Source organism: Diplotaxodon limnothrissa, linkage group LG1 (genome assembly GCF_057381915.1).
Source record: "Diplotaxodon limnothrissa isolate DT_005_m linkage group LG1, D_limnothrissa_male_GT1.1, whole genome shotgun sequence".
NCBI lineage: Eukaryota > Metazoa > Chordata > Actinopteri > Cichliformes > Cichlidae > Diplotaxodon > Diplotaxodon limnothrissa.
In genome coordinates, this window is record NC_140596.1 from 23,018,085 (window position 1) to 23,044,508 (window position 26,424).

At 42.3% G+C, this 26,424-nt stretch overlaps 2 protein-coding genes across 9 annotated transcripts in view; both read left to right on the plus strand.

Annotated features, from left to right (window-relative positions):
- tjp1a (tight junction protein 1a) overlaps positions 1-16,803 on the plus strand; it is a 50,171-nt gene extending 33,368 nt beyond the window's left edge. Inside the window, exons 15-29 of one of the 7 annotated variants that reach the window (XM_085343443.1) lie at positions 258-353; positions 3,253-3,335; positions 3,666-3,876; positions 4,482-4,582; positions 4,665-5,015; positions 6,080-6,328; positions 7,539-8,357; positions 8,484-8,566; positions 8,692-8,871; positions 8,979-9,085; positions 9,204-9,463; positions 9,781-9,929; positions 10,015-10,235; positions 11,819-11,962; positions 15,879-16,803. In XM_085343443.1, the coding sequence (XP_085199569.1) occupies positions 258-353; positions 3,253-3,335; positions 3,666-3,876; positions 4,482-4,582; positions 4,665-5,015; positions 6,080-6,328; positions 7,539-8,357; positions 8,484-8,566; positions 8,692-8,871; positions 8,979-9,085; positions 9,204-9,463; positions 9,781-9,929; positions 10,015-10,235; positions 11,819-11,962; positions 15,879-15,973 (3,149 nt within the window). In that variant the 3' untranslated portion in view covers positions 15,974-16,803. The remainder of the gene's footprint in view (positions 1-257; positions 354-3,252; positions 3,336-3,665; positions 3,877-4,481; positions 4,583-4,664; positions 5,016-6,079; positions 6,329-7,538; positions 8,358-8,483; positions 8,567-8,691; positions 8,872-8,978; positions 9,086-9,203; positions 9,464-9,780; positions 9,930-10,014; positions 10,236-11,818; positions 11,963-15,878) is intronic. The other 6 variants (XM_085343557.1, XM_085343626.1, XM_085343506.1 and 3 more) reach the window with 6 other exon arrangements.
- Positions 16,804-20,453: 3,650 nt separating this feature from the next.
- The window catches only part of entrep2 (endosomal transmembrane epsin interactor 2), a 115,098-nt gene continuing 109,127 nt past the window's right edge, over positions 20,454-26,424 (plus strand). For both annotated transcript variants that reach the window (XM_085355242.1, XM_085355250.1), the window contains exon 1: positions 20,454-20,702. In XM_085355242.1, the coding sequence (XP_085211368.1) occupies positions 20,454-20,702 (249 nt within the window). The remainder of the gene's footprint in view (positions 20,703-26,424) is intronic.

Below are 26,424 nucleotides of genomic sequence, written 5' to 3' on the forward strand. Positions count from 1 at the left end.
GCTAACTAGGATTTGCTTTGTAAACACTGAAAAATACATGTACACAAAACAAAGGTAGGCTTTTTGTATAAGCAAAGCTTGGATAGTTTGGCGTGTACCAGTTATGTCAGTGCACTAACGGTGTAGCTTCACTTTTCTCCTCTGGCCATGTAAGGTCTTGAATCTGTGTGGTTTTACACCAAATGTATTGAACACGTCTACAAGAACTGACTGTGATGTGATATGTGTAACACACACGTGATGTTGTTGTGATACAGCTGGGTTCCTGAGACCTGTGGTTATCTTTGGGCCGATCGCAGACGTGGCCCGAGAGAAACTGGCCAGGGAGGCGCCCGAAGTGTTTGAGCTAGCCAGTAAGTAACAAAGTACCCTCATGTCTAATATCTCATGTTTCTCTGTCCGTTTTATCGAGACCGTAATCACCCATCACACACGCCAAAGCTGAAAGCTGCTTAAATCTCAGCATGCAGTTCTCACAGGAATGATTAGTAGCGAGTAGATGTTAAAGTCACTGTTGTGTTCTTATTATGTATGCGACATCTTTAAAAATCCACACTGATTATTTAGATAAATAAGGTCCTTATTAAGGATATATAAAAATGTTGTTTTAATTTAATTAATTTTACATAATTATCAGAAGTTGGGGATTAAAATAGTCGTTATTCACAGGGCGCAGTTTGGATTTCTTTACAAAACATTTGCCTAGTGAATTTGTTTTTTACTAGATGACCTCCTCCTCCTATTACTACCTACTTCCTGTTCTTTTAATAGGCCTGTTAGTCAGGTTTGTCAAGCTGTGTTTATTTCCCCTGTCACTCTTTCAGTCTTCCATTTCCTCTGTTTATCTTTCACTCTTTGATACTCCAAGCAGAGCTAAACACTCGTCATCCACCTCCTCTCACTTGTAGAAATTTCGAGCATCTTTTAATGTGCGGTTTTCATTTTAATACTCGGTGTTGAAATTCAATTACCTGAAGTGCAGAGCCGCACATGCACCAATGTACCCAAACACATGTTCAGCAGACACATCCACACAACTGTTTCCAGTCGTTGATGTTCATTTGCACAACTCAGTGATGTTTGTGTAACTGTATTTTCTTTTCAGAAACACATCAGCAACAAGGAGGGGAAAGTATGTGACTTGGTGCATCAAGTTTTGTTTCTTTTATTTAATTGAGTGAATGGCAGATAATCTATAAACTAGTGTTTGGTGGCTAGTTCCCTATTCTGTAGATGTTTAAAGAGCTATTGCCTGGTTTATGCATATTAGGGAATAGCACTTTATTTAATTTTCTTTTGTCATCACATTTGGGAGTAACTCTATTATTACATTTCGGCCAGTGACGCACAATCTTGCAAAACTTGACACATGAGACTCGAGACAAAAGAAATATTATGTTGTACTGACTCGCAGCTTTGTAGTGCATGTCTCTGTTTAATTCAAACGTGGAGAATAAACTTTTTGCTGTTATAGAGTCTGCACAATTGACGTCTCTGATCCTGTGTGTCATCGTGATAGCTTCTCTTGTCCTAAGTTGCAGAAGAGATTAGCATGTGCAAGTGAATGACAAAAAGCGTGCTTCCTGCACACAACAACATTTTTTTGTTCGAATTAAATCGAGTGCTATTCTCCGTCTAAATGCAGGTTTCATGTTGAATGACAACAGCAAGGCTGCATGACGAGCCGTGCAGTTTAACATGCAGTGGAGACTGAGCTGGTATTTGAAAAACACATTGACAACCTCATGTGCAAATACTGATAATAATCATAGTAACGATAACCATAACAGTATTGATGATCGTAAAAGGTATGACTGAAGATCAGGATTTACTTGACTAAGCATATTTGTACTTTCATCACCCACTTTTTGCCCATTAATTACACCACAGTGACTGTTTAAAGGGAGGCTCATAAACACAAAATCAAAGTGGACCCTACTATGCTTGTTTCCAGCTACATATTTCTTTTTCTTGGACTCCAACAAAGTAGCTCTGCATGATTCACAGTTCCTTCTTTATTACACGGCGTGTCTTGGTGGAGCCCCTCAGTTCATCATCAGCCAGAGCTGTGTGCCTGAAATGGCCATGTCAGTGAGAGGATATCCTCTCTCACTGACATACAGAAACAAGAGTATTAAAAAAAAAAAAAGAACTGGAGTATTTAGAGCAGTCTAAAGTCTGAGCTTTTTTTTTTCAGGTACAAACACTCTTGTTGAATATGGGCGAAAAGCTTTTAAATGGAAGTGCCAATTAGGAAAACTGCTCAAGTTTTAAGGTTTATTTTTAGGCCGTTTTGCTTTATTATTGGATTCAAGTAAGTGGACGATCGAAAGCAGGAAAATGTAAAATACTGTCATAATTTACTGGTGGTGCAAAGAAGGTTTTCAATACATTTGTGGTTCTTTTGACAGCTAGTGTCAGTGTCTTGTTTCTCTGCATGCGCCCATTGCAGATTTAATAACAGATTTATTTAGTGACTGAAAATGAATAGATGTCTCACTTACTGGCCTTTTTAGAATGGCAGAAAAAGAACTATTGATTTTAGCATTTACTTTTAACATCGCTGCATATGCTTGAACCTGTGCATGAATGGCTATGTTTATTTGCCCTTTAATAAAACCCTTTTGATAGTTACAGCCAATGATTGCAGAGCTTAGATGCTACTAGATGGGGCTCTATGATGTATTTGAGGCCTTGCTATCTATTAAGCCTCCTGTGGTGAGCTGACTGCCCTCTTCTGAGCCTTTCTATGCATTTCTAGGCAGGAAGCAATTGCTTGTCTTTGTTTAAATTATAAACCTCTCTTCACATCCTTGCTTAAATCCTCTAGGCTTACAATGGCACCTCAGTCTCATTAATCCCAAATGACCCTCCTGCTATTGTATGTGCTTATTTAATGTCAGTGTTCCTCACGTAACACATTTCCTGCACCATGTTTTAAACTGCTACATGCACTTGCACACACACATTTTAACGCTGGATTTCATTCCCCGAACCTCCCCAAAAATCCGTAATGACCGTTGCATGAGTTGGCTGCTGTCCTCATTTTGTGTTTTATTACGTAGCTGTTTGTATAAACGTACACTTGTCCTCTCCTGTACGAAGATCGTCATTCCCTATTTAACTGCTCTATTTATGGGAGTCGACAACTGCACGCTACAAAGATGTCTAATTGGGGCACAGCCTGTGTTTCTTGGTGTCGTTCTCTTTTGTTGATGTGATGCAGTGACTCTGTCCGTTTGTCTTCCAAAGAGAGTGAACCCAGGGATGCAGGAACAGACCAGAAGAGCTCTGGCATCATCCGCCTGCACACAATTAAGCAGATCATTGATCGAGTGAGTTGAAATGAAATATACACTTGTACTGATTTGAAATTATGGAGGATTGTGGATAGAAAATGTCTTTGTTGCCCATTTGTTTTGGTGATTTTTAAAAACATTGAAAGGAAAGCCAATAACATGCTCAGCTCACTGCTGCCATCTGGTGTTCACTCAAGGAAATTATACATTACCCAAAGTAATGTGCTAAACTCAAGATTGCCTGTTTGTGAATAGTGGAAAAGATGGTTCACAAAATTCTACTTTATGGAGACTCAGTCATTAAATGGCAAATAATCACATTTATAAAGCGTGTTTTTTGTTTTTATTTTTTGTCTGTACCTGAAGGACAAGCATGCGGTGCTGGATATAACCCCGAATGCAGTGGACCGACTGAACTACGCTCAGTGGTATCCAATTGTGGTGTTTCTCAACCCGGACACAAAGCAGGGCATCAAGAACATGAGGACACGGCTCTGCCCCGAGTCTAGGAAGAGCGCAAGAAAGCTTTATGATCGAGCCCTCAAGTTAAGAAAGAACAACCACCACCTCTTCACCAGTGAGTCCAGTGGAAGGAATAAAAGGGTTCATCCACGGGGCGGGAGGGGTGGAGGGTTTAAGTGGGAGATTTCACAGGGAGCAAAGACGAATTTCACACAGTTGACAAGTGAGAGCTGCAGTGCCGGCTGCTATCGCAACAGCGCACTTGTTGTGCCTGACCCTGTTCTGTTAAAGTCCTCACAAGTGTGCCCCCAGGCCTCTTTCTCAGCGTGCAGTCTCCCTGTCAAAGGATGTGCTCTAACCATGTTTGAGGAGCATCTGTTGAAGATAAACCGAGCGGGCCGAGAGAGCGTTGCCATCAGCTTCCATTCAGGCTTAAGCACACATTCTTCTCATAAATCATCTTTCTTAACATTATTGTGCAACTGTGCCTCTTTTTAAAATCAGGATGTTTATCTGGTTATTGATCTGTAACAGCATACATACTGGGTCACCAGTGGAGAAAATGACTGTCGTTTAGTTTCTAGTCCAGAGTCATATTGCTCCAGCGTGCAAAACTTAATTTCTAGGAATAAGTGATACAAATGTTTTTTTGTTTTTTTTTTTTTAATAATTGTGTGAGTGGATAGTTTCATTTTTGCCCCTCCCTCTTTCTGCCTTCAGCAACCATTAACTTGAACAACATGAACGATGGTTGGTTTGGAGCACTGAAAGAAATAATCCAGCAGCAGCAGAACCAGCTGGTGTGGGTTTCAGAGGGCAAGGTAAGACATGCGCACACGTACACGATATTGATGAGATTTCTCTTATCTCAGTCCCCTTCTCATTGTATTCTTTATTTCACAGGCTGATGGAATTGGCGACGATGACCTGGACATCCATGACGACCGCCTTTCCTACCTGTCGGCGCCAGGCAGTGAGTATTCCATGTACAGCACCGACAGCCGCCACACCTCCGATTATGAGGACACAGACACAGAGGGAGGAGCCTACACCGACCAGGAGCTGGATGAAACGCTGAACGATGACGTGGGTCCACCCACAGAGCCTGCCATCACGCGGTCCTCCGAGCCTGTCCGTGAGGACCCGCCTGTCATCCAAGAGCCCCCTGGCTATGTCAGCTACCCGCACACAGTGCAGCCGGACCCCCTGAACCGCATCGACCCGGCCGGTTTCAAGGCACCAGCGCCGCAGCAGGTAGCGTTTCTGAGACCTGTACGTCTCCCCTGTTGTCTGGAGGACGCGGTGTGCGTTAGAAGGGTTTTCTGGAGGCGCTATTGAAGTCACTTTTTTGTATTTGCAGTTAATCTATTAACTGTTATAAAACAATATCAACGGGAAAGTGAAAACTTTTGTGGTCAGGTATTTATCATAATATATATATATATATATATATATATATATATATATATATATATATATATATATATATATATATATATATATATATATATATATATATATATATATATATATATATATATATATATATATATATATGCGCAACTATAAAGAAATATATATCTTTATTTATTATAGTATTTATTTGCCTCTATGTGTGTGTTTGACTGATATTTGTGGGCGTGTGTTTTTTTTTTTTGTTTTTTTTTTTTTAATTTTGAAGAGGAGAAGACTTCATACCTTTACTATTACTCTTGCACTCTGTATTACCACAAGCTGTCTTATTAGTGTGACTATTACTAATGTCACTGAGTGAGAGGAAAAAAAGAGCCAAAAAATCCCACTTCTGTCTGTCTAAGTGTCTGTATCAGTATTCACCTATGTGCACTTCCTGCCTTTGTTCTACCTATGATTGGGACTGTGACAATATGACACCAGAAAGTATTATGTGCATGTTGGAAATGCCAGTGTTAATCCAGTGTACCTGTGAAATGTATTTATCACTACTCTATTGGTAGTTGTGATATTACAGTCTAAGCATTTGTCGTCTCATGATGTGTTAATGAACATGAAAAGGGAGAAAACGACTTACTGTATTGTAACCATAGAATTAAACTCGAGTTAGTATCACCTAACCTTGAAAACTTGTCCTGCTGCTAATTCCTAACCCTCACTTGCTATTGGTTGATCTGTAGCTACTGTTAAATACGGCGGCGAGTGATAGGCTGTTTGTATCAATGTAAACTGTAGGGGTAAACAAAGAGCAGACCACTGTAGGGGGGGCTGAGAAGGTAGAAACACTTGTACTTCACCACAGTGTGTCAGCGCATGTTATTAAACATTTTTGAACCACTTCACAGAAAGCAGAGGCCGCTGCTGTCCCTAGCATCTCCCAGCAGCCTGAGCCCAAGGCTGAGACAATGCCCCCTGCTGTCGACGTTACTGTAAAAACTGTAGGGGCTCTGAGCTCTGAGTCTCCTGCACCTCCCTACAGCCAGTCAAGCCCCATCCCAGAGGCTGGCTCACTTAGAAGGCCCACACCTGAGGTAGCACCTCAGAGCATCTCGCCAGAACCTCTACAGTCTGGACTGGGCAGTTCAGAACCAAAGGTATCCATCTGATCGTCACTGGATGCTCCGTGACCCGGCCCGGCTCGGCTCGGCTCAGCTCGGTCTGACCTGGCTGAACTTCTGTGCTGCTGCTACTGCTGCCTGTCCTCCTATCTTCCTCTTGCTGCCACGCTTCCCTCTCTTTTCTTCTGCCCTGCATGTCTGCTGACCACAGTGCTGCCCAGAAGAGACAGATATGTGTGTGTGTGTGTGTGTGTGTGTGGTGTGGGGGTGCAAATGTGTGTGTGCAGATGCTGGTAAACAACAGTGGGCTTGAAGGGTGATGGCTGCGCTGATAGGCCTACGTGTAGAAGAGCAGTGGATATCCTGCAGCTCTGACTTTTGCTTATATTCTTTGCATGGCTACATTGCGTTTGCCTCTGTTAACCAATAGCAGCAGATCTCTTTGGGCTGTGTTTATCAGTGCAGACTGAATGGATTGTTTCTTTGTAAAAGTAGCCATTCATTTTCCTGAAACTTTATTTTCCTCCTGTCCCGCATGTATCTATGAGGACAAAACATTTGGCCATGATAACCTTTAACAGAAACTGTGTTTAGCTGTTGATGGAGAATTAATGGTTACTTCTTAAATGTCAGGGTTTTTAAATGTGCTTCTGTAAAAGGAGTTTGTGCTTCGGTCCTTAAATACTGTTTGTTGTTTTGCGACTGCACCAAGACAGTGGGTGACATTTTTTTCGTTCCCGTTTGTTTACTACAGATCGGCACGTCATGCCTGAAGCAACCAGAAATAATTTTTCTAATTAGTGAAAGGAGTTTTAATTAAGCGTTATACGCGCTTAATTTTGTAATTTTATTTTCATTTTTTTAGTGAAGGTGAGAAAAATGAACCCCATTGTTTTGTTGCGTATTTCAAAAACTTTATTCTTTCTTTATTTAAACTCTGTTAATGTTTCTGTGGTACATTGCGATTTTTTTTTTTTTTATTATTTTTTTAAGCTGGAGTATTTGGCTGTGCTGCAATTTCTGTTAAATCTAATATATTATCTGACTAGTAACTCCTCCCTCTCAGTTTCTCTATTTCAGGTCTTTCCCTTCTCGTTTCGTCTTCTGCAATTCATTTTGCAGATTTGTTTTTTCTTTAGTCTGCGTGTGTCCAGTTTTCCATTTCACATAATTCACATCTTTGCAGTATATGTTGGAACCTGTGACGTTGTTAACCTCCTTTTTTTGTTGTGTATTTCTTCGGTAGATGTTTCAGAAGGATCCGTACAGCACAGACAACATAGGCAGAGGTGGTCACGGCATGAAGCCTGTGACGTACAACCCTCAGCAGGGTTATCACCCTGACGAGCAGCCGTACAGAGATTACGACCACCCACCCAGTCGGTATGACATCAGCAGCAGTGGTGTCGGCGCTGGCTACCAGGAACCAAAGTACCGTAACTATGAGAGCTATGACAACAGCGTGCCTCACTATGACCAGCAACCGTGGAACCCCTACAACCAGCCGTTCTCTACTGCCAACACCCAGGCCTACGATCCCCGTCCTCCTTACGGCGAGGGCCCCGACTCTCATTACACCCCTCCACTGCGCTACGACGAGCCGCCACCTCAGCAGGGATTTGACGGACGACCTCGCTACGGCAAACCGACAGTTTCAGCACCTGTCCGTTACGATGATCTTCCGCCTCCTCCTCAGCCGTCTGAATTGCACTATGACCCAAATTCTCACCTGAGCACATACCCCTCAGCTGCCCGCTCACCAGAACCCGCTGCCCAGCGGCCGGCCTATAACCAGGGACCAGCATCGCAGCAGAAAGGCTACAAACCTCAGCAGTACGATCCTGCTCCAGTGAACTTCGAATCTAGCCCCACCCTTCATAAAGTCGAGACTCCCTCACCTTCACCTGCTGATGTTCCAAAAGCTGCACCTGCAAGAGATGAGCAGCAGGAGGAAGATCCAGCCATGCGGCCTCAGTCAGTACTGACGAGGGTCAAAATGTTTGAGAACAAACGCTCTGTGTCCGTGGACCGAGCCAGAGATGTCGGGGATTCATTTGGGAATAAGGTAAACTGGCATGATATGAATTTCCAATTCTTCAAGTTACTTTCAACTTTTAGGAAATTAGCAGCTTAGAAGAAGAAAACATTTGTTTTATCCCTCTGATAAATTTCATTGCTTTTCCTGCTTCAGGCTGCAGATTTGCCCTTGAAAGCTGGTGGAGTAATCCCTAAAGCAAATTCTCTGAGCAACCTGGATCAAGAGAAGACCTTTAGGTAAGCCTATAGTTGCTGTTCAAAATGTCTGTTTCATTTTGGCTCTGTATTGTAAACTCCTTTTCATCTGCTTTGCTCTAACTTCTGCCATGTGTTTTACCTTCTGGACTGTGTTGTTACACCAGCAGAGGGCCAGAGCCTCAGAAGCCTCAGTCCAAGGGATCCGATGACATCGTGCGCTCCAACCATTATGACCCTGATGAGGATGAGGACTACTACAGGAAACAGTTGTCTTACTTTGACAGACTGCAGGTTGGCTCCAATAAACCCCAACCACAAGCACAGTCCAGCCACAGCTTCCCCAGGTGATTCTCACTTTCCCTATTATTTCCATATTTTTGTCTTTTTCTTTTCTTTTCCTTAATGTTTTTTATATTTCTATCTAACTTATGCTTTTCATTTTGTGATGTAGGATGGACTCAGTGGAGAAACCAAGTCCACTGGAGAAAAATTATGAACCAGTTCCCCAAGTGACACCAGCTGTGCCACCGGCCATACTGCCCAAGCCCTCACCTGATGGTAAAATTGACAGTAGTCAGGATTTTTATCTCATATAAGATCGCGATCAAAGGGGAAATACACTTGTGTTCTGTACTGTAGAGCTTTTTTTTGGCTGATGTGCGTTGCTCTTCTACAGCCAAGCCTCCTGCTCGAGAGGACACGGTCCAGACCAACTTTCTTCCTCACAAGAGTTTCCCTGAGAAGTCTCCAGTCAATGGCACCAGTGAACAGCCTCCAAAGACGGTCACTAGCACTGGGGGTTTGCCCACATCCACCTACAACCGCTTTGCGCCCAAGCCCTACACCACCTCTGCCAAGCCTTTTTCGCGCAAGTTCGACAGTCCTAAATTCAACCACAACCTCCTGTCCAATGACAAGCCTGAGAGTGCTCCCAAGGTAAACCGATTTTGGCCCGAGGTCTCACAGAGTCAAATATATGATGGTGCAGGGGAGGTTGCAAGCTTTAAAATCAATGTGTGTTTGAATCAAAGTCAAATGGCGCTCTTAATGTGACCTCGGCTGTCAGCCTTCGTGTCACATTAAAATCATGAACAGGGTAATACAGTTTTTTTAAAACGTAAAGAAAAGTTTCCAGTGTTTTTTCAAATTTAATGACCAACAGGTTTTTCTGAAATGTTGGTGGCATATGCTAAAATTTCTAAAATGTTTAAATGAATAAAGTGTCCCATTTACACCTCTTGCATCTGTAACAGAGCTCGAGCCCAGTAAAGCCTCAGGTACCCCCACAGCCCCATAACACAGACCAAGACAGTGGCCTGGACACTTTCACACGCACAACGGACCCCCGATCCAAATACCAGCAGAACAACGTAAACGCCATGCCCAAGGCCATCCCTGTGAGGTAGGAAGCTATGTCTGAGTAAATTTAAAGGTAAAGGTTTATTATTAAATATAACAGTGTGACACTAAAGCCGTTTGTCTCCCAGCCCCAGTGCCCTAGAGGATGATGAAGATGAAGACGAAGGTCACACTGTGGTGGCAACAGCTCGTGGTATCTTCAACTCTAACGGTGGCGTTCTGAGCTCCATCGAGACAGGTGTCAGCATCATTATCCCGCAGGGTGCCATCCCCGACGGCGTGGAGCAAGAGATTTACTTCAAGGTCTGTCGAGACAACAGCATTCTGCCGCCACTCGACAAGGAGAAAGGTAAGATGTTAAAAAAAATGGAGGAAGAAAGAAAACAAAATGTATTTTTGTTTTTGTTTTGGAGGCTTTTTGTTCTTCTGCTGTCTATAAGTGCTGTCCACATGTACCGCCATATATCCATCTTACTGATCAACGCCCTAACAAAAGGAATGATTCTGAGTATCCTCTGAAAGAACAGTCTGTTCTGTCTCTCCTTGATGAGGCTGTTATGAGTCCAGTCCAGTTTTTTGTTTTGTTTTTTTTTTATTGAATTGAATGGTAGGGTAGTTTCTTTATTGCCCTCCCCATTGACGAAAAAAATGAAGAGGTGAAGCTTTCATTCCTGTGGAGTATGTCACTGCTTTTTGAGTTTAAGAAGATCCCATTCCACCATGTAATGAAGCTTTAGATCAGTCCTTGTAACACAGTAATCCACTGTAACCACACAAATCAATAGATACCTTAGTTTTATGAAATTGTCTCAAGGTCTTAACTCCATTATTTATATGATTCTGGACAGAAATGGATGTAAGCTCTGCAGGTTGACTGGATGGTAGAGGCAGACTTTATATTCTTAGATCAGTGTGACCAGTGATTATGTGGAAATATGTGACAGCGTAGAATGGTTCACGTTTTAGTGATGCACATTCAGAGAATCTGAAACTGCAGCTGCTTTTAGCTTTACAGTGAGACTTCACTCAGCAGGCAGCTGTTTTTAGTGAACCATCTCTAAAAACCCATTGCACGCTACCTGCTCAGCCTCAAACTGCTGGCAGACGGTGACTTAGTGGTGAACATGGAGAAGAATTCAGCAGCTAAGCAGACAGATAATTCCCTCAGGAGCTGGTAGAGAATAATCAGAGCCAAATATTGTAATCAGTTTTGTTTTAAAAGGCAGTGATGCTGGTGCTGTTTCAGTAGCAAATGAAGAAGTTGGAGTAAAATATGTTATTAGAACTAGTATAACATAAAAGCCACAATTTTCTGCCGATGCTACGTGTGAAAAAGGAAGACTGCTGAAAATGTCTACAGCTGGTTCTCCTGCTGTCACAAAGATTTTTATCCCTTTGTTGCAGCCATTATCATCCACGTTGTTAGAGTCTCACCAATTTATTGGCAGGTCGATATTATTGGTGACTATTTTGTCGATCTGTCAGTATTGGCATTTAGTTAAAGTAAAGAAGAGACGGGAGAAACCCCCTTCAACCATGTTATGAGTGCTGATTGTGCACAGTTTGTCCACCAGATGGCACTCTGCAGCTTTCCTGTTTGAATCGCCACAAACGCAGCATTCAGCTGATTGGCCAGGATCATTAAAAGATTCTGATCCCTTATTTGATGCTATTGCTTGGGTGTTGCATTGATTGAATGGCTGTTGGGTGGATGAAATACGTAAATGAGCATTTATTAGTTCAGTTTCATCTCAAAACAAAATGATGATTCAATAAATTGTTTTATTATATAGATTGTCATGAAACCCAATCCAAATAATCTCATATGCCTAGAAGCAAAAAGCCAACAAAAGCTTCAGGCTAAAAGGACATTTTATACCTGTGTGGGTTTGTGACAGAATGTTTAACCCCGCTGTGTGTTTGTATTTGCAGGAGAGACTCTGCTCAGCCCTCTGGTGATGTGTGGACCTCACGGCCTAAAGTTCCTGAAGCCTGTGGAGCTACGCTTACCTCACTGTGCGTCAATGACCCCTGATGGTTGGTCTTTTGCTCTAAAATCCTCCGACTCCTCGTCGGGTATGCTGTGCTCTCTCTGTTCTTCTGGGGTCGTTTGGGCTGGCTGTGTGACAAACTGAGGGTTTTGGGGTCACTGTTTTTAATCAGCTTTTACCCCTAGTTTTGATTCTTCTCTTTATCAAACATCCAACTCTCAAAGAGAATCAACCAGATGATGTATGACATGATGTTTGAGAATCAATGTAGGGGGGAAAATCCACCTTATTTCATAATTCTGGCTTCAAGTCTATTCATTTCCTGTATTTTTACTGACTAACCCACAGTCTCTTACACTGTACCACTGGTTTATTCATTTCACATGCTGAAACTTCAGCATTTCCCTCTTGCTTCCTCTCAATCATCTTAACAAGCTCCTCTCATTTTTTCTTTTCCATTTAACATGCATGCACTGGATTCTTGGCTGCACTATAATTGAACTTCATCAGGTGTAATTACTCTGTAATGCATGCTTCTGTGCTCAGATTCATATTTTTCACATAGCCGCCCAATCCCGACCTGAAGAACAAACAGCTTTCACAGATCTTCTGGAAACTGGGACGCTGTCATAAACGATAACTTATGTCATTATCCTGCGTAAAAATTAAAAAAACACAGACATGTTGCTATGATGTCAGGCTGTAGCTTTCTAAATTTAGCTCTCATTTTTCAAAGTGTTCCTATTTGAAGGCAGCTTTCAGGTGGTGAGAAATTGAATTTTCATGCTAAGAACTCTTCCAGACTTACTGGAAGAGTTCGGCACTCTTATCAGTTTATAGCTAGTGTCACTCTGCTACATAGCTCCAATAAATTTAGCTACAATTACAAGTTAAACATACGCAGACTGCAGAATTAGAGGGCCTGCAGTGTGACGCAGGACTTAGTTTAGTTCAAATGTGTCGCTGCAGGTCCTTATCTTTTCATATTTGAGTTGTATAAAGCAGGATATACACTACAGTGTCAAAGTACAAGTAAAACCACAAAGGAGATTATTTCTGAATGCTAAATTCTATATTTGTACTGTACTGTAGACAAAACAAACCTCTTCAAACTGGTTTTCATTTAATCTATAACGTAACTGAGCAAACCAAGAAAGACCCAGAATTCGAACCCGGGTTAAACATCTGTATACAAAGAAAAATGAGAGCTGAACACATATGAGGGAAGCAGCTAAATTAGCCTTTTCTTCAAACTGTCCTTCCCATATCCCATCTTCAAAAACAGTGGTCATTTTAGCAGTGGTCAGGATTAGCTGTTAATTAGCCTCATTTTAAGGATGAGACATGGAAGGCTGAATGAGATGTCAGCTCACTCTGTTGTCCTGCTGAATTGTGGGCGGATTATCGGGCTGCGTCGTAATCCTCTTATTGTAAAGCAAGGCCACTCTCCGGCCTCCTCCTGTACCCTTCTGTGGTTTTCTTCGCACTTTGCTTTGTGCTTCTCTCCTTTTTTCTTTTTCATTTTTTTCACCCGTTTGCAAGTCTCTGCTTCTTGTTGCGCCCTTTATCTCTGCTGTGTTTAAATACTTACGTTACAGCCAGTGTGATGCAGTTTTGCTCTGTAGAAGAATTTGTTTGTTGTTTCTAATAAAAAGCAGAAGTTTGGCATCGTAGTATATTTGAAGGGTTGATCCCATCAGTGACCAGAGAGTGAGATGAAGCTACGATGCTGTACTTTGATAAGCGACTGTTTTGTTTGTAGTTCTTGCTCATTACAAACAAAACGGGGACCTCCTTTCACACATTTTAGGATACACCTGTAATGTATTTGTTAATATATGTTTATTAAGGATACAGTGAGGGTGAAATGAGTGATTAACAGAAACTTAATTGACTGTTTTGACAGGGATTCTTTTGTCATCTGTAAGTAAAATGTCAGATTTCTGCTCTCAGGTGTCACTTTCGGTTGATATTTTCTATTCTATGCAATTTAAAGCAGATTTTTTTTTAACTGCTTTATCATACATACACCGCCACAAAATAGTTTCTGACAAATGGATATGAGATTTGTGACTTCCACATTGGAAGAAAGTTGCCTTCCGTAGGATAAAATTTAATGTATTGCAATTATCATGAACATCAAGAATTACTTGCAGACAGACTTTATTAGTGTCTAAGCTACAGGCGCTCTGTGAAGCGCGTGTGAAAGAACATGGCGATGACTGAAGGACAGAATTGAAAGCTTGTTTTGTGCTTATGTCGAGCACATAAGCAGTCAGCTCGAGTGCAGAGCCGACAAGCGGCCAATGAGTTCATCGAAATGAACGTTTTTGTGTTCTGTTTGGACTAAAAAGGAAAGATAAATGTTGGTGAGGCGCGTTAACAGCTCTCAGAAAAAAGGCAAACAGGTGTCGACTCTGCACATATAAGCTCTACACCTGCGCCTCAGTCGGTGCTGTTAATCAGAGCACTTTACACACAGCCGCTTGAACTATAGCTCGCACGTCTGTGACAGTGAGCGGCCATGTAAGTGCTGGTCTGACCACTGGGAATTAGTTGCATCGTGCTATACCTTCAGAGCCACAGCCTGCCCACAGTAAACAAACTTTCAATTAAGGCTTTCATCTGAGTTATAAGTGGTGCTTTTAATTTACCTGAGCAGAAGACGTGGTTATCTTCGCTTTAATCTCTTCCCTGGCGCCGAGTCTTTAGATTAAGCCCTCCCCTTCTTCTATACAAAATATGTGTTTTTACTCATTTCTGCTTCTTTTGGATGTAAGAACATCCCTATGGAGATTAATGTGCAGTTTGACACTAGAAAGCTGTTTTCACATCATCCTGGAAAGCTTCACGGTGCTCACCTGACATCTCATTTCTACTGTGTGACATGACAGCTAAACGTGGCACAAAAAGTACGGAAATTTGCGTTTGATCGATTGTTTCTTTGTTGTAACGATGCTTCTTGGCATTGAATTTTATACCGTTGGAAAGCCTGTTTATTTTCTCTTGATTAGTGCCACATTTGAAAGAAAAATGTGGGTTGAGCAGCAGAGTTGAGTGTCTGCGTTGCCAGATCTTCTCTGCCAATGCCAAACAGCTTATTCTGTGACCAACACAACCACAACTTGGTGACCAGCATGAGGAGGAGGAGCCAAGCTGTCATGGCTATTTAAGGTTCTTCCACATGCTGCCGAGGTCCCTGTTTGTTAATTGACAACATGTCTTGTTTCTTCAGAATACAGTAAACGACAACACTGCACCACTCAACTCTGCTGCTCAACCAACAAAAGCATTTTCCTTATAAACGAGTCAACATTTAAGGGGAAATAAAACAGCTTTCCAATGGTGTAAGAGTTTAACGCCAAGAAGCATCGTTACAACAAAGAAATTATCAACCAAACAAATGTTCCTACTTTTTTGGGCTAAGTTTAGTTCAGCCAGCAGCAAGTCCACGTATGCACCAGGGGATGGAGAGAGATGTCCACCAGTTAGTATTTTCATGTCAGACACAGACTGTCTGACACAGATCTAAAGTGGAGCGTTTCTCTTTTAAGAAGAAGCTTTTAAAGTATGGCTGTATCAGTGAAGAGGCTGCACACACACTGTGACATGCACTGTGGTCAGTCCTGTATTGATGGACCTCTGCTGAGCTCGCTCTGCCTCCTTTGATTCCTCTTGGCACAGATACGCATGTTTATAATTGCAATTACACTCAGACCTCACAGTGACCAAGGTTTAATTTGCAGTCAACAAGAGGCTGGGGACATTCAATAAAAACACCAAAGAGGTTTTACTAGTCTCTCGCGCTCCTCCGCCTCGGATACGGGCTTTAAACATTCACATAACGTGGCTCACAAACCATGAATATCATTAACTTGTGCAGGCAGGGCTCTTTTAAAATGAAAGCCCGAGTTCACGACTTTTAAAGAGAGGTTTGGGTGTGAATTTTTACATTAAAAAAAAAAGCAGCTAATATCAACCCCCCATCTGTCTGTCCTCAGGTGATCCAAAAAGCTGGCAGAACAAGTCTCTCACCGGAGACCCCAACTACCTGGTGGGAGCCAACTGTGTCTCTGTGCTCATTGACCACTTTTAAAGAAGAGACAGCAGGTGTGATGTTACCGAATGTGGAAGAATGGCGGATGAAATGAAGACGATGGGCACGCACGCAAACACACACGTATACCACTACACACACACTGACAGACGCACTCCAAGCAAACAAAACACACGGGATAATAGAGCATGAAGAAGACCCAGACAGTGCTGGACGAAGGAGAGACACCAATGATCGCTACGAGCTGTTCTTTAAACTCAATTTCAAAGTTTTGATGTAAAATGATGCATGACCCACGTCACTGACGATTGACACTTATATATAAAGCAATGTTTAATGTAATTTTTCTTTTTTTTTTTTACAAAAGTACAGATGGATGTATGGCTTTTGAGGCAGCATACATGCTTGAAAAAATCTGTGTCAGTGTATTTATGCTATATATGCCTACAGTATATATATATATTTACTTCAAATTGGACTCAAATTCGATTGCCAGTCGACATCTTGTTGTTTTTCAGTGCAGGGGACTGAATTATTTGTTTGTTTTTTTCCCCCCTTCCACATTGAAGGAATCTTACTGAAGGTTTGATACAGTTGGTTTAAGGAGGTGGCAAGACATGAACCCAAGAAGCAGCAGCACATTTTTAGAGACGTTCTTCCTACACTTCTCACTCTGTTCTTCCTTTTCTTACCTTTTGTAACTTCCTCTCTTACTGAGCACCACCTCTCTCCTTCCAGCCTGAGGGAGATCTATGCATGTTCTTTACTCAGGTCCAGTAGCCTCCTCGGTTCCTTCCTCACATCTACTTAATATCTTTCCTTTCTCTGTGCACTCTTTGCACTCACACAAATAAGCAGTGATGCCTTATCTGCAGATTATTCACTTTTCATTAAGAAAAAAAAAAAAAACTAAGTTATGATAAATTATGGTATAATGTCATTTGTTTTGCCATTTTTTGTGAACCCTCTGTATAAATAAACTTGGGTTTAGCACACGCAGAAACGGTTGATAAAAGATAACAAAGGTATGCTCTTCTTTTATCTGCTATGCATTGCTTAAAAACAAAAAACCATCTGAGAAGAAGTGGCTGTAAATAAAGCTAGCATATTGCCTTGTTTCTCTTTTGTTGTAAATGAACTTTTTGTATGTCTTTCTTTTTTGTATAAAACTTAGAGAAAACATGTTTTAAAAAAGCAGAAGGAAGTGAAAGTGGTTATCTTTGTATTATGGGCATACCTTCAAGCCTTTGAATTGTAACCTAACAATAATACATCACACCTTTTCTACCGATATGTTGCCACCGCTATTTTACGGTCTCAAAAAGGTCGTCTTTTTTTTAATTTTATTTCTATTTTTATTACTTTGTCCACGTAGGGTTAAGGAAAGTCTTTGTGGCTCAGATGCATTTAAAACATCTTCATTTGGAAGGGTGTGCTCTCAAAGTGTCCCTCTCACTGATTTCTGATACTGGATGCTATATTGTGTGCCCTTAAATGTATTTTTGTACTAATAGACAATATATTACGTATGGCACACCAGTACTGTTTTACTTTTAGATATAACACGGCTTTATTGGATATTAGCTCTTCACTTGTGGCTGACTTTTTTTTTTCTCCTCTGCAACACAATTTTAAGTATACCACTGTATTAATAAATAAAATCATTTTTAAATTAAAGAGTGGATAAGGATTTAGTTATTTTTTTAACCTACAGGGTTTTGTATTTCCGCCGCTGCTTTCTGAGTGGAAATGGGCTCCCTCCGAAAGGTGCCTGGCCTCTCCCTTAGAGATGGGGGAAGGAGTTCAGCCATCCAGGAGGGGCTCAGAGTAGAGCCGCTGCTCCTCCACATCGAAAGGAGCCAGTTGAGGTGGTTCGGGCATCTGATAAGGACACCTCCTGGGTGAGGGGTTCTGGGCATGTCCCACCGGGAGGAGGCCCCGGGGCAGACCCAGGACATGCTGCAGAGATTATATCTCTAGACTGGCCTGAGAATGCCTTGGTGCTCCCCCAGACAAGCTGGAGGAGGTTGCTTGGGAGAGCTGGGCTTCTCTGCTTAGGTCTGCTGCCCCCAGATAAGCGGAAGAAGATGGATGGATGGGTATTGTATTTATATATAATATGCAGTATAGTGCAAAAGGTTTTAAGAAACCGCCCATTTCTATATTCTTTTCAGATAATTGGTCATAACATTGACCTCGAACACACTGCTAATGCAGTAAAAGCATACCTGGATATAAAAACACAAGGTCCATAAGACCCACTGCAACAAGTTTTATGGAAAATTGAATCCAAATTGGAAATTTGTGGTTAGAATTATGGTCAACATATACAGAGGAGTTCAGGAGAGAAGTGCAACACTCAATGTCTACATTGGATTTGTCAGAGGTCAGATTTTGGCCCACCATGCAATTCCATCGGAAAAGTGTCTGATTGATGACAACGATACCAAACACTCTGCCAGTGCAGTGAAAGACAGAAAAACGACACCATGACACTGTCAGTCATGGATTGGCCTCCCCAGAGCGGGACCTCAGCATTATTGAAGCAGTGTGAGATCATTTTAACAGGAAACAGAACAAAACACTGCCAACATCCAAAGAAGAGCTTTGAGTGTCCTTCATGAAGCCTGACGAACTATTCCTGAAGACTACTTAAAGAAATTAAAAGAAAGCTGCCTGACAGAGTTCAGACTGTGTTGAGGACATCTTTCAAATAACCAGTTTAATAAACTGTAGCTTTGTTTGAACTATCCACATGAATGCTTGGCTATATTTTATTTCAGCAGCTGATACATAAAATATGATTTCATCGTTTTATCATGGACTTACAGTCATGAATGGATTATAAAATATATTTACACTATTTAAAGGTTTCAGGGTTAATAAAAAATAAATGTAGCACTTAGTAATCACAAAGCAGTAAGCAGCATCTATGACACTAAAAAGGAAAAAAACAGATTAGAGTATATTGTGATTTAAATAAAAAACAAAAATCACCGCTGCTCACCGCTTGGTGGCGCTGGTGAGCTGTGAATGGGTCTTTTCCGCAGGACGGAGCTAATCTTTCAGCTGTGGAAGTAACGTTTATTATTATTATTTTTCCATGTATTGACGCGACTTTAATGGTTTTTGCTTGGTTTCTTTGAAATATCTTTCATAAAATGCGTGAAGAAAACCACGCAGCACCTGAAAAACCGGTTTAATACAACATCTGCAGAGCTGGAGCCTTGCAGGATGCAGGTTGCTATCAATCCCTATGAACCGTGAGGTCCCAGCACAAGTTGAGAAATCTTGTTTGGATATGTTAGTGATCACAATTAATATGTATTCGTATCGGACTTTGTTTTGCATGGCAAACTCAGACCTGTGACATATTTTACTGATGATAATTGGAAGGTCTAACTCCTCGGAGCTCCCCTGTAGTGAAGCTTTACTTGCGTGATGAAGGACAGGACAAAGTCAATGTTAGATGCCCCGATGGAGCTGCTGGAGCTAAGGTTAATCCGCACTCACTTTAAGCCATGAAATCCAGACACACGTGGACTTAAAATGTCAGTTTCTTTCATTTATTTTAATGAACCAATTACACATCAGGAGGGGTAACAAATAACGGGCAGATTTTCTTTATTATTACTAATATTTTTAGTCTTTATTGTTTCCTGATAGCGCAGGAGTCCTCCTCCCCTCCTTCACCATCAAGAGTAAAACACACTCCGTGTAGCCCGCCGCCATGTACACGCACAGAGTGGCACATCTCCAATACGCAGTGTGCATCTCCTGTCCTGGCTGTTAGATTTGCTGTCGTCTGTGAAAAGCACGGCTGGTGCCTCTCACACCGAAGAAGAGAAAAGCCGCTCGCTCAGACCTGAGAGGGGGGTGTTCAAACACTTAAAGACCCAGAAAAAAAAAGAAACCCATCAACGTGGGCTCAAACGTTTAGGCGTTTTAGTGCGTTTAGGAGGAGTGTGGGTTCATTGTGTGTGTGTGTGTGTGTGTGTGTTTTTGTCCACGCGCGTCTTTATCCAGGCTTCAGCCCTCGCTTTTGAGTTGTTGGAGAGCCTGCAGAGGCGAGCATGACAGCCTGACAATGGTGCAAGGCTGGCTGACAGCACGATGAAGCGTTTGGGGCTTTTTTCCTCTCTTTGCGTCTTGACTTTTCAGGAATGGGCTCTTGTTGGAGCAGTCAGCGAGGAACTCCGGAGGTTTATTGTCCGTGTTTCGACTTGAAGACGTCCAGAACATCTGTGCGTATTTTGGTAAACATCCGGTGGCTCGTCCAGCCCGCTCTTTGCTCACCTTTCTCCTCCCATCAGCCGCAGAGCATCTCTAATTGGAGGGACTCCGAGCATCTTAAGTGATGGAGAAAATCTTCCACATCGGACTCTGACTTCGACTCACGCCGTTTGCCAGATCACTGCGGGCCAAATACGCGAGGCTTCTGTTTCTGATCGGATGTTGTTACCTTTATTTGCTACACCTGCATTTGTGTAACCCGGTTCGGTCGCATCGTTTCGTCACAATGCCGGTGAACGCGCTGCCCCGCGGCGGCAGCAGTGGCTTAGGCGGCCCGGGGTCTCTGAGCCCGGCGTCGCTGTCCCGCAGTCTGTCCCGGCTGAGGGAGTACCGTACCCGGACGAGGATCATGCTGGCTCTGGGAGTCTCTCAAATGGTCCTCGGGAGTCTCATCCTGGCTGTGAGCTTCGCGGCTCTGGCTCTCACCACATCACCCAGAGTCCGGCACTCCTGTCCGTTCTGGGCAGGCTTCTCAGTGAGTAAAACACTCGCACAATACACGCATTAGGAATCAGTCTGGATCTGAATTATCTTCAGGTGTTGCAGTCTAATTGGAGACGAACATCATCGGCTTTATTTTATTTTCCAAAGCATGTGGAGGAAATTGGCTGTTTGGGGAACACTAAGTTGATTTTTTGTAACATAAGGATTTTAGAGGGCTCTAGCTGGTTTGTCTCAAGGAGAGAGCTAAATCACTTGGCCATGACAGAAAGAAATTAGCTTCTAAATGAATTTTTGGAGGACAGAGCCAATCTTATGCAATTAGCTTTGAGGATACAGAGCCTCTGTGGTAACCAGTGATACCACACACACACACATAGAAAGATGAGGATATTTTAAAGCCTTCAGCACAGTAAGATACAGTAAGATACTTTGGGATAATCTTTTTTTTTTCTTTCTGTGTGAAATTTTCATGCTGTTTTCTGTAAATATTCATGAACACACACTTCCTTGTTTTGTTTTGTTTTTATCCTACCAGAGACCTCGAGCAGGGCTTGCTCCATTAATTATAGAGGCGGTGGGACACAGTACAAGGGTGAGGGGAGGTGTGCAGCATGAGGGCCATCTGCCTGTGTGTGTGTGTGTGTTTGAGAAATAGCATGCGTCAGAGCCTGTGTGTGGGAGTGTATGGGGAATAGTAAGCAACCGCAGGGATCAGAGTTCAAAGGTCAGCGCACTTTCTTGATCAGTGCCTTGGGCAACTTTTCTGCAGAACGTGTTACAGGTCTACCAGCCTGTTGTGGTGCACGTTGAAAATCTGAAACCTGCATCTTTTGTGCCTTGATTCAGCTGTGCATAAGTTTTCCAGCCCACGTGCCTCAAGTTTGCAGAAAAAAAACCAGTCCTTAAAATTTAATATAATGAAATAAATCATGAAAATGAGTCTAAGCAAAAGCAGATGAGAAACAAGTATTTCCGTCTTCAGGAAAACCACAAAACCTGCCTAGTAACCGATGGCTCCAAACTCGAGCATGTTCTCAAGAGTGCTTCACTGTTTGTCTTTTACACGAAAGTAGGTTTGCAATTAACATCAGTGAAAGCTGTAACATAATCTCAGGGGGAAATGAAATAAACGAATCACACAGAAGAAAGATTTTGCCTTTCTAATCCTAAGATATCCTTGTAAAATGTCCCAGTTAGCTACCTTGTGGCTTGAAATCAATCCTCTGTCAGGTCATTTCAGAGGAAGGATGGTGTGTAACGTTTGGAGAAAATGCTTTGGTTGAGAAAGGTGCTGGAAACAAATAGCTCACCAGCAGAAAGAGACCATCGGACACTGTGGCGCCAAAACCGGAGATAATGCGGTTGAGTTGAGCTGCCTATCTGGAGACAAATGATGGCAGTGATTTGCCCACAGGCAATGAGACACTGAAAGTCACTCTTTGAAATATCGAGAGCTATAAAATGCTCCGAATGACTAAAACATTTCCACAAGGCTTTTTTCTTTTCTTCTTTTTGGTCATGATAAATGTTGCAAAAAAGAAAGCAGTTTTTCAGCACACTGATGCCTCGCATCAAATTGGTCTTAAAGGAACATGTTGCAGCTATTTCAGCTTCAAAATCATTTTGATGTTTCAGTGATGTGTAATTTGTCACCTGATGCCTTTAACACCTGTTCCTGTGCTCGGTATCTTGGGTCAAGTGGGTATGATCTCCCAGAAGCGTGTAACACGTTAAGCCACAATGCCACACACTATGAACTATTAGTCCTCAGCTGGCTATAAGTTTTCATTGTTTCTTTGTTCTCTCTTGCTGGTTTGTCATAAATGAGACTCTCTGTTGTGTACATGTGCAGAGCAGCCTGTGTGTGGCTTTTTGCTAGAAGTACTTTTGATAAACTAAAGCTTTCTCTCATTTGTTTTTATGATAGCTTTTATATCAGATGTTTGGTTAAATTACATTTTACACCAGTCATTTCTGTGCAATATCCTATATTCCTCTACCTTGTGAGTCAACGTGGTTTCTTGGCTTCTGATGGAGCCTTCGCCACTTCCAGAGTGAAAACAGGTGCAGCAAAGCATCACTTTGTGCATAATAGGACTTGAAATGTCAAATTATAATATCAGCAAGAAAAATGAGCGAGTTCAATTTAAAGAAACTACATTTGCATTTTGCAAGGAGATGATGAACCTGCAGCGTCTTGATCGGGTAGAACAAGAAGCTTTTTGCAGCTCTGTTCTGTCAATTGACTCAATAATAAGATGAGTGTGTTTGTACACAAAAGCCCACCATGTATAGTTTTAAAGACTTTGTAGAGCGAATCTGATTTTTGATACAGAACGTGTCTGTCTCCATCACTCGATGTGAGTGAATGTTGTTTTTGAGCAGCTAGCAGTCCTCATGGTGTGAAGACAAATATGTATCCCGGTCAAAGCGACTACACGAGCCTCGCCTGCTGCTGACACACGTCCCGGACGCCGGGGGTAAAATGATAACGCTGTGCTTCTTAACGGCAAGGTAATTTACTTAGTATTGAACCTTGAAGCCACTGAGCTAATGATGAAGGTGGCAACAAATAGTCAGCCTATGTACTTATATGTGTGTGTGTGTGTGCGTGTGTTTGTACTCTGGGAGTGTCTGCGTGCAGTAACTGTGGGACATCATTACAGATCTCTGTGTGATGACTTGTGTTGTGCGATCTCATCACGGTTGCATCGAGAAGAAAAGGCACAATCTTTACTTCCTACACAGGCCAATCAGTGCTCTGCTGAGGCCGCTCCTCCTCTTCACACACACACACACACACACACACACACACACACACACACACACACTTGTTTTCATATCTTAGTGATGACATCTCATTGACATAATGCTTTCCCTGCCTGCTTACCCTAACCATCAAAAATGAATGCCTAACACTTAGCCTAAATCTAACCATAACCTAATTGTAACTCTGACACTAAAACCACATTTTGAGTCTCAAAAGTGCCTTCAAACTCATGGAGACAGGCATTTTGTTCCCATAAGTGACTGTTGGTCCCCACAAGTATAATAGCATGCCAATTTTCTGTCCTCACAAAGATGTCTAAAGATGAAGACGCACACACAGAAACATTAACACGCTTATCCCACCTCAATGTTTTGCATACCTCCCTCAGACCCTCCTGATTTTCCGCACTCTGGAAAAATTCTTTTTGCAGCTTTGATGTTCAGAGTTTACACACACGCACACACGCACGCACGCACACGCACGCACGCACGCACGCACACACACACACACACACACTTGCCTGGTCTACAAAGATAAATCCTTCGAATATCTTGCACTTTCTCACAGCCAACCACAGCCCAACCAAAAAGAGGACTCTCGGCCGCAGCGTCGAGCACCGCAGCGTCGAGCACCGCAGCGTCGAGCACCGCAGGCTCTGCGTGAGGCCAGAAATCCCAGCGCGTTTACCTGTTGGCTGCGACTCACACCACCCTGCCAGGTTTGGTTAATGAATGAGACGACATGGCCGAGCGAGCCAGAGAGCGAGCCGCAGCTGTCAGCAGCTGAGATGCAGAACAAATTCCCGTCCATCTCGCATCTCCTCGAGTTAAACCTGGAACTTATCCAAGCACCCGGACACATAATACACAAACACAAACTGCTTGTCTCTTTTTTTTTTTTCAAGAAGAAAGGCAGTTACGTGAATATTGAAATCCATCACGGCGAGTTATTGCAGGCATCGTTTACAAATTCAGACTCTCTCGGTCTGAATATTCCTTCTCCTCATCTCTTGAGCTCTGGAAACGGATTTTACTCCTTTTATTTTCCCCTCCCCCGCTTTCCTGGTTGTGTTAAAGGAGAGGGATGTTGCTTCTGTGTACAGCTAGAGCCTTTTTAAAAGTAACAGTCCAACATACCAGATCTACAGACTGGGCCTTAACAAAGGCAGCTTTAAATGGTATTCTTGGTGTTTGTTGTGCGGCAGCTCTTTCTGCTGCATTTTCAGCACCGACCGTCAGCAAATTCTGCGCTAATCTGCTCAAGTGTGTTAATGTGTGGCACTGTTTGTTGAGTGTTCTTGTTGTGTTGCAGGCACTTTCTTTCTTTGTACGTGTGGAAAGAGAAAGCCCATGTTGAATGAAATATGGCAACACAAAAGTTGTCCTGTCTTTCTTTCTCTTTGGTTCTCTGAGGTGTGTTTGATATCCCCGTGTTGGTGTTGTTCCCAGATTATCTGTATGTTGGTCCAGGTCTAACATTGCAAGTGACCAATCACATTTTTATGATGCCATAGTTTTGGGACGTGGATAAAAACCTGAGGAAACGATCCAACAAAAGAGGGCGATTAGAGTTGGGTTTGGGGATTAGGATGTAATTGTGGTTAGGGTTATGGGGCTGTTGTTAAAGTTATACCTATAGCTTTGGGGTTAGGGTTAGTGTTTGGCGTGTAGTGTGATGGTATTTCTGCATCTCAAAACTATTACATGACAACAATGAGATTTGCCACCTGAAATTTTGAATCTGGACCAGCTTTAGTTGTGGTGGTCCAGAAACAACACCAACACAGGTTTGTGTGTTCTCTAACTTGTATTGCATAGAGGATAGTTCCTTGTCCTGTGAAATATCCCTAAGCTTAATAAAGTATGGTGGCAAACAGTCAAATAAACAGGAGAGTATGTCTGTGAGTTATTTTTTATTCTTTCGGCATTTAGCTCAAAGCATAACTGTGTCTAAGTACACCTACTATACATCTGTAGTATAGCTGTAGGCTCCAATTAGTATTCACTTGAGACTCAAGCAGTGAGTCAGTCCCAGTAGATTCCCATATTAAAATACCCAGTTTTAACTGGTAGGTGGGTGGTAGCATCAAGCGGCATCCTCCAGTGGCTACTTGAAGCTGGCTCTAAAAGTGGGTCAGTTGAAGTTTTGCAGACACATGACCACTAACCATTTGAGGTTAACTTATTCACCATTTTGGATGTGTGACAATCCCAATGACAATGTAGGATCAAATGAATGAGGTCCCAATCACACATGCCTAGAAACTGGTCTGCAACCATCTTACAACCATTATTTGCAAAGGAAAAATAAGTTCATGAGAGGTTTCTGGAAGTTGATAGCATTCGCTGGGAAACTTAAGAGCTACACGCCGGCTTACAGACTAATCAGAAGCTGTGATGTGTGCCACAAACTGGAAATGGATAAGGTTCATTTTCAAGGCAATGTTGTAGACAACTTGTTTCATAAGTCAAAACTTCTGCATTTCCAGTGTGTGTGGCATTTGTTTCAAGTTTTTCTACTGCTGGTGTAGTAGAGAGCAAGTATTTGCAAAAAAATATGAAAAACTACTGACAACCGTGCCAGCAACCAGAGCAGAGGAGGTTTTTGGTCCAGCACCTTCTTTGCAACTGATTCATCCAGAGGCAGCCAGTCATCTACGGAAAACCACTGTCAACCAGCTGGGGAATCTAAATTTTTTTCCCTAGCAACCAGTGGTTGCATCGTGTTAAATATGGCAGAAAACTCTGGAGAAATATGTGTGTGGCAACATGTGATAAACCAGTCATCATAGATACCAATGTTCATTAAATGGCAAATGTTTGGAGCGTAGTACACAAAACCACAGATGGTTTCACCCTTTCATAACAGCTATAGTGGGATTGATAGGCTTAGGGCCTGCCATGATTGACAGGTGTGCCGACACAGGGAGCTGTTGCAGATAGCTTGTTTGCCCAGGTTCACTTCGACTAATTGGAGTCAATGA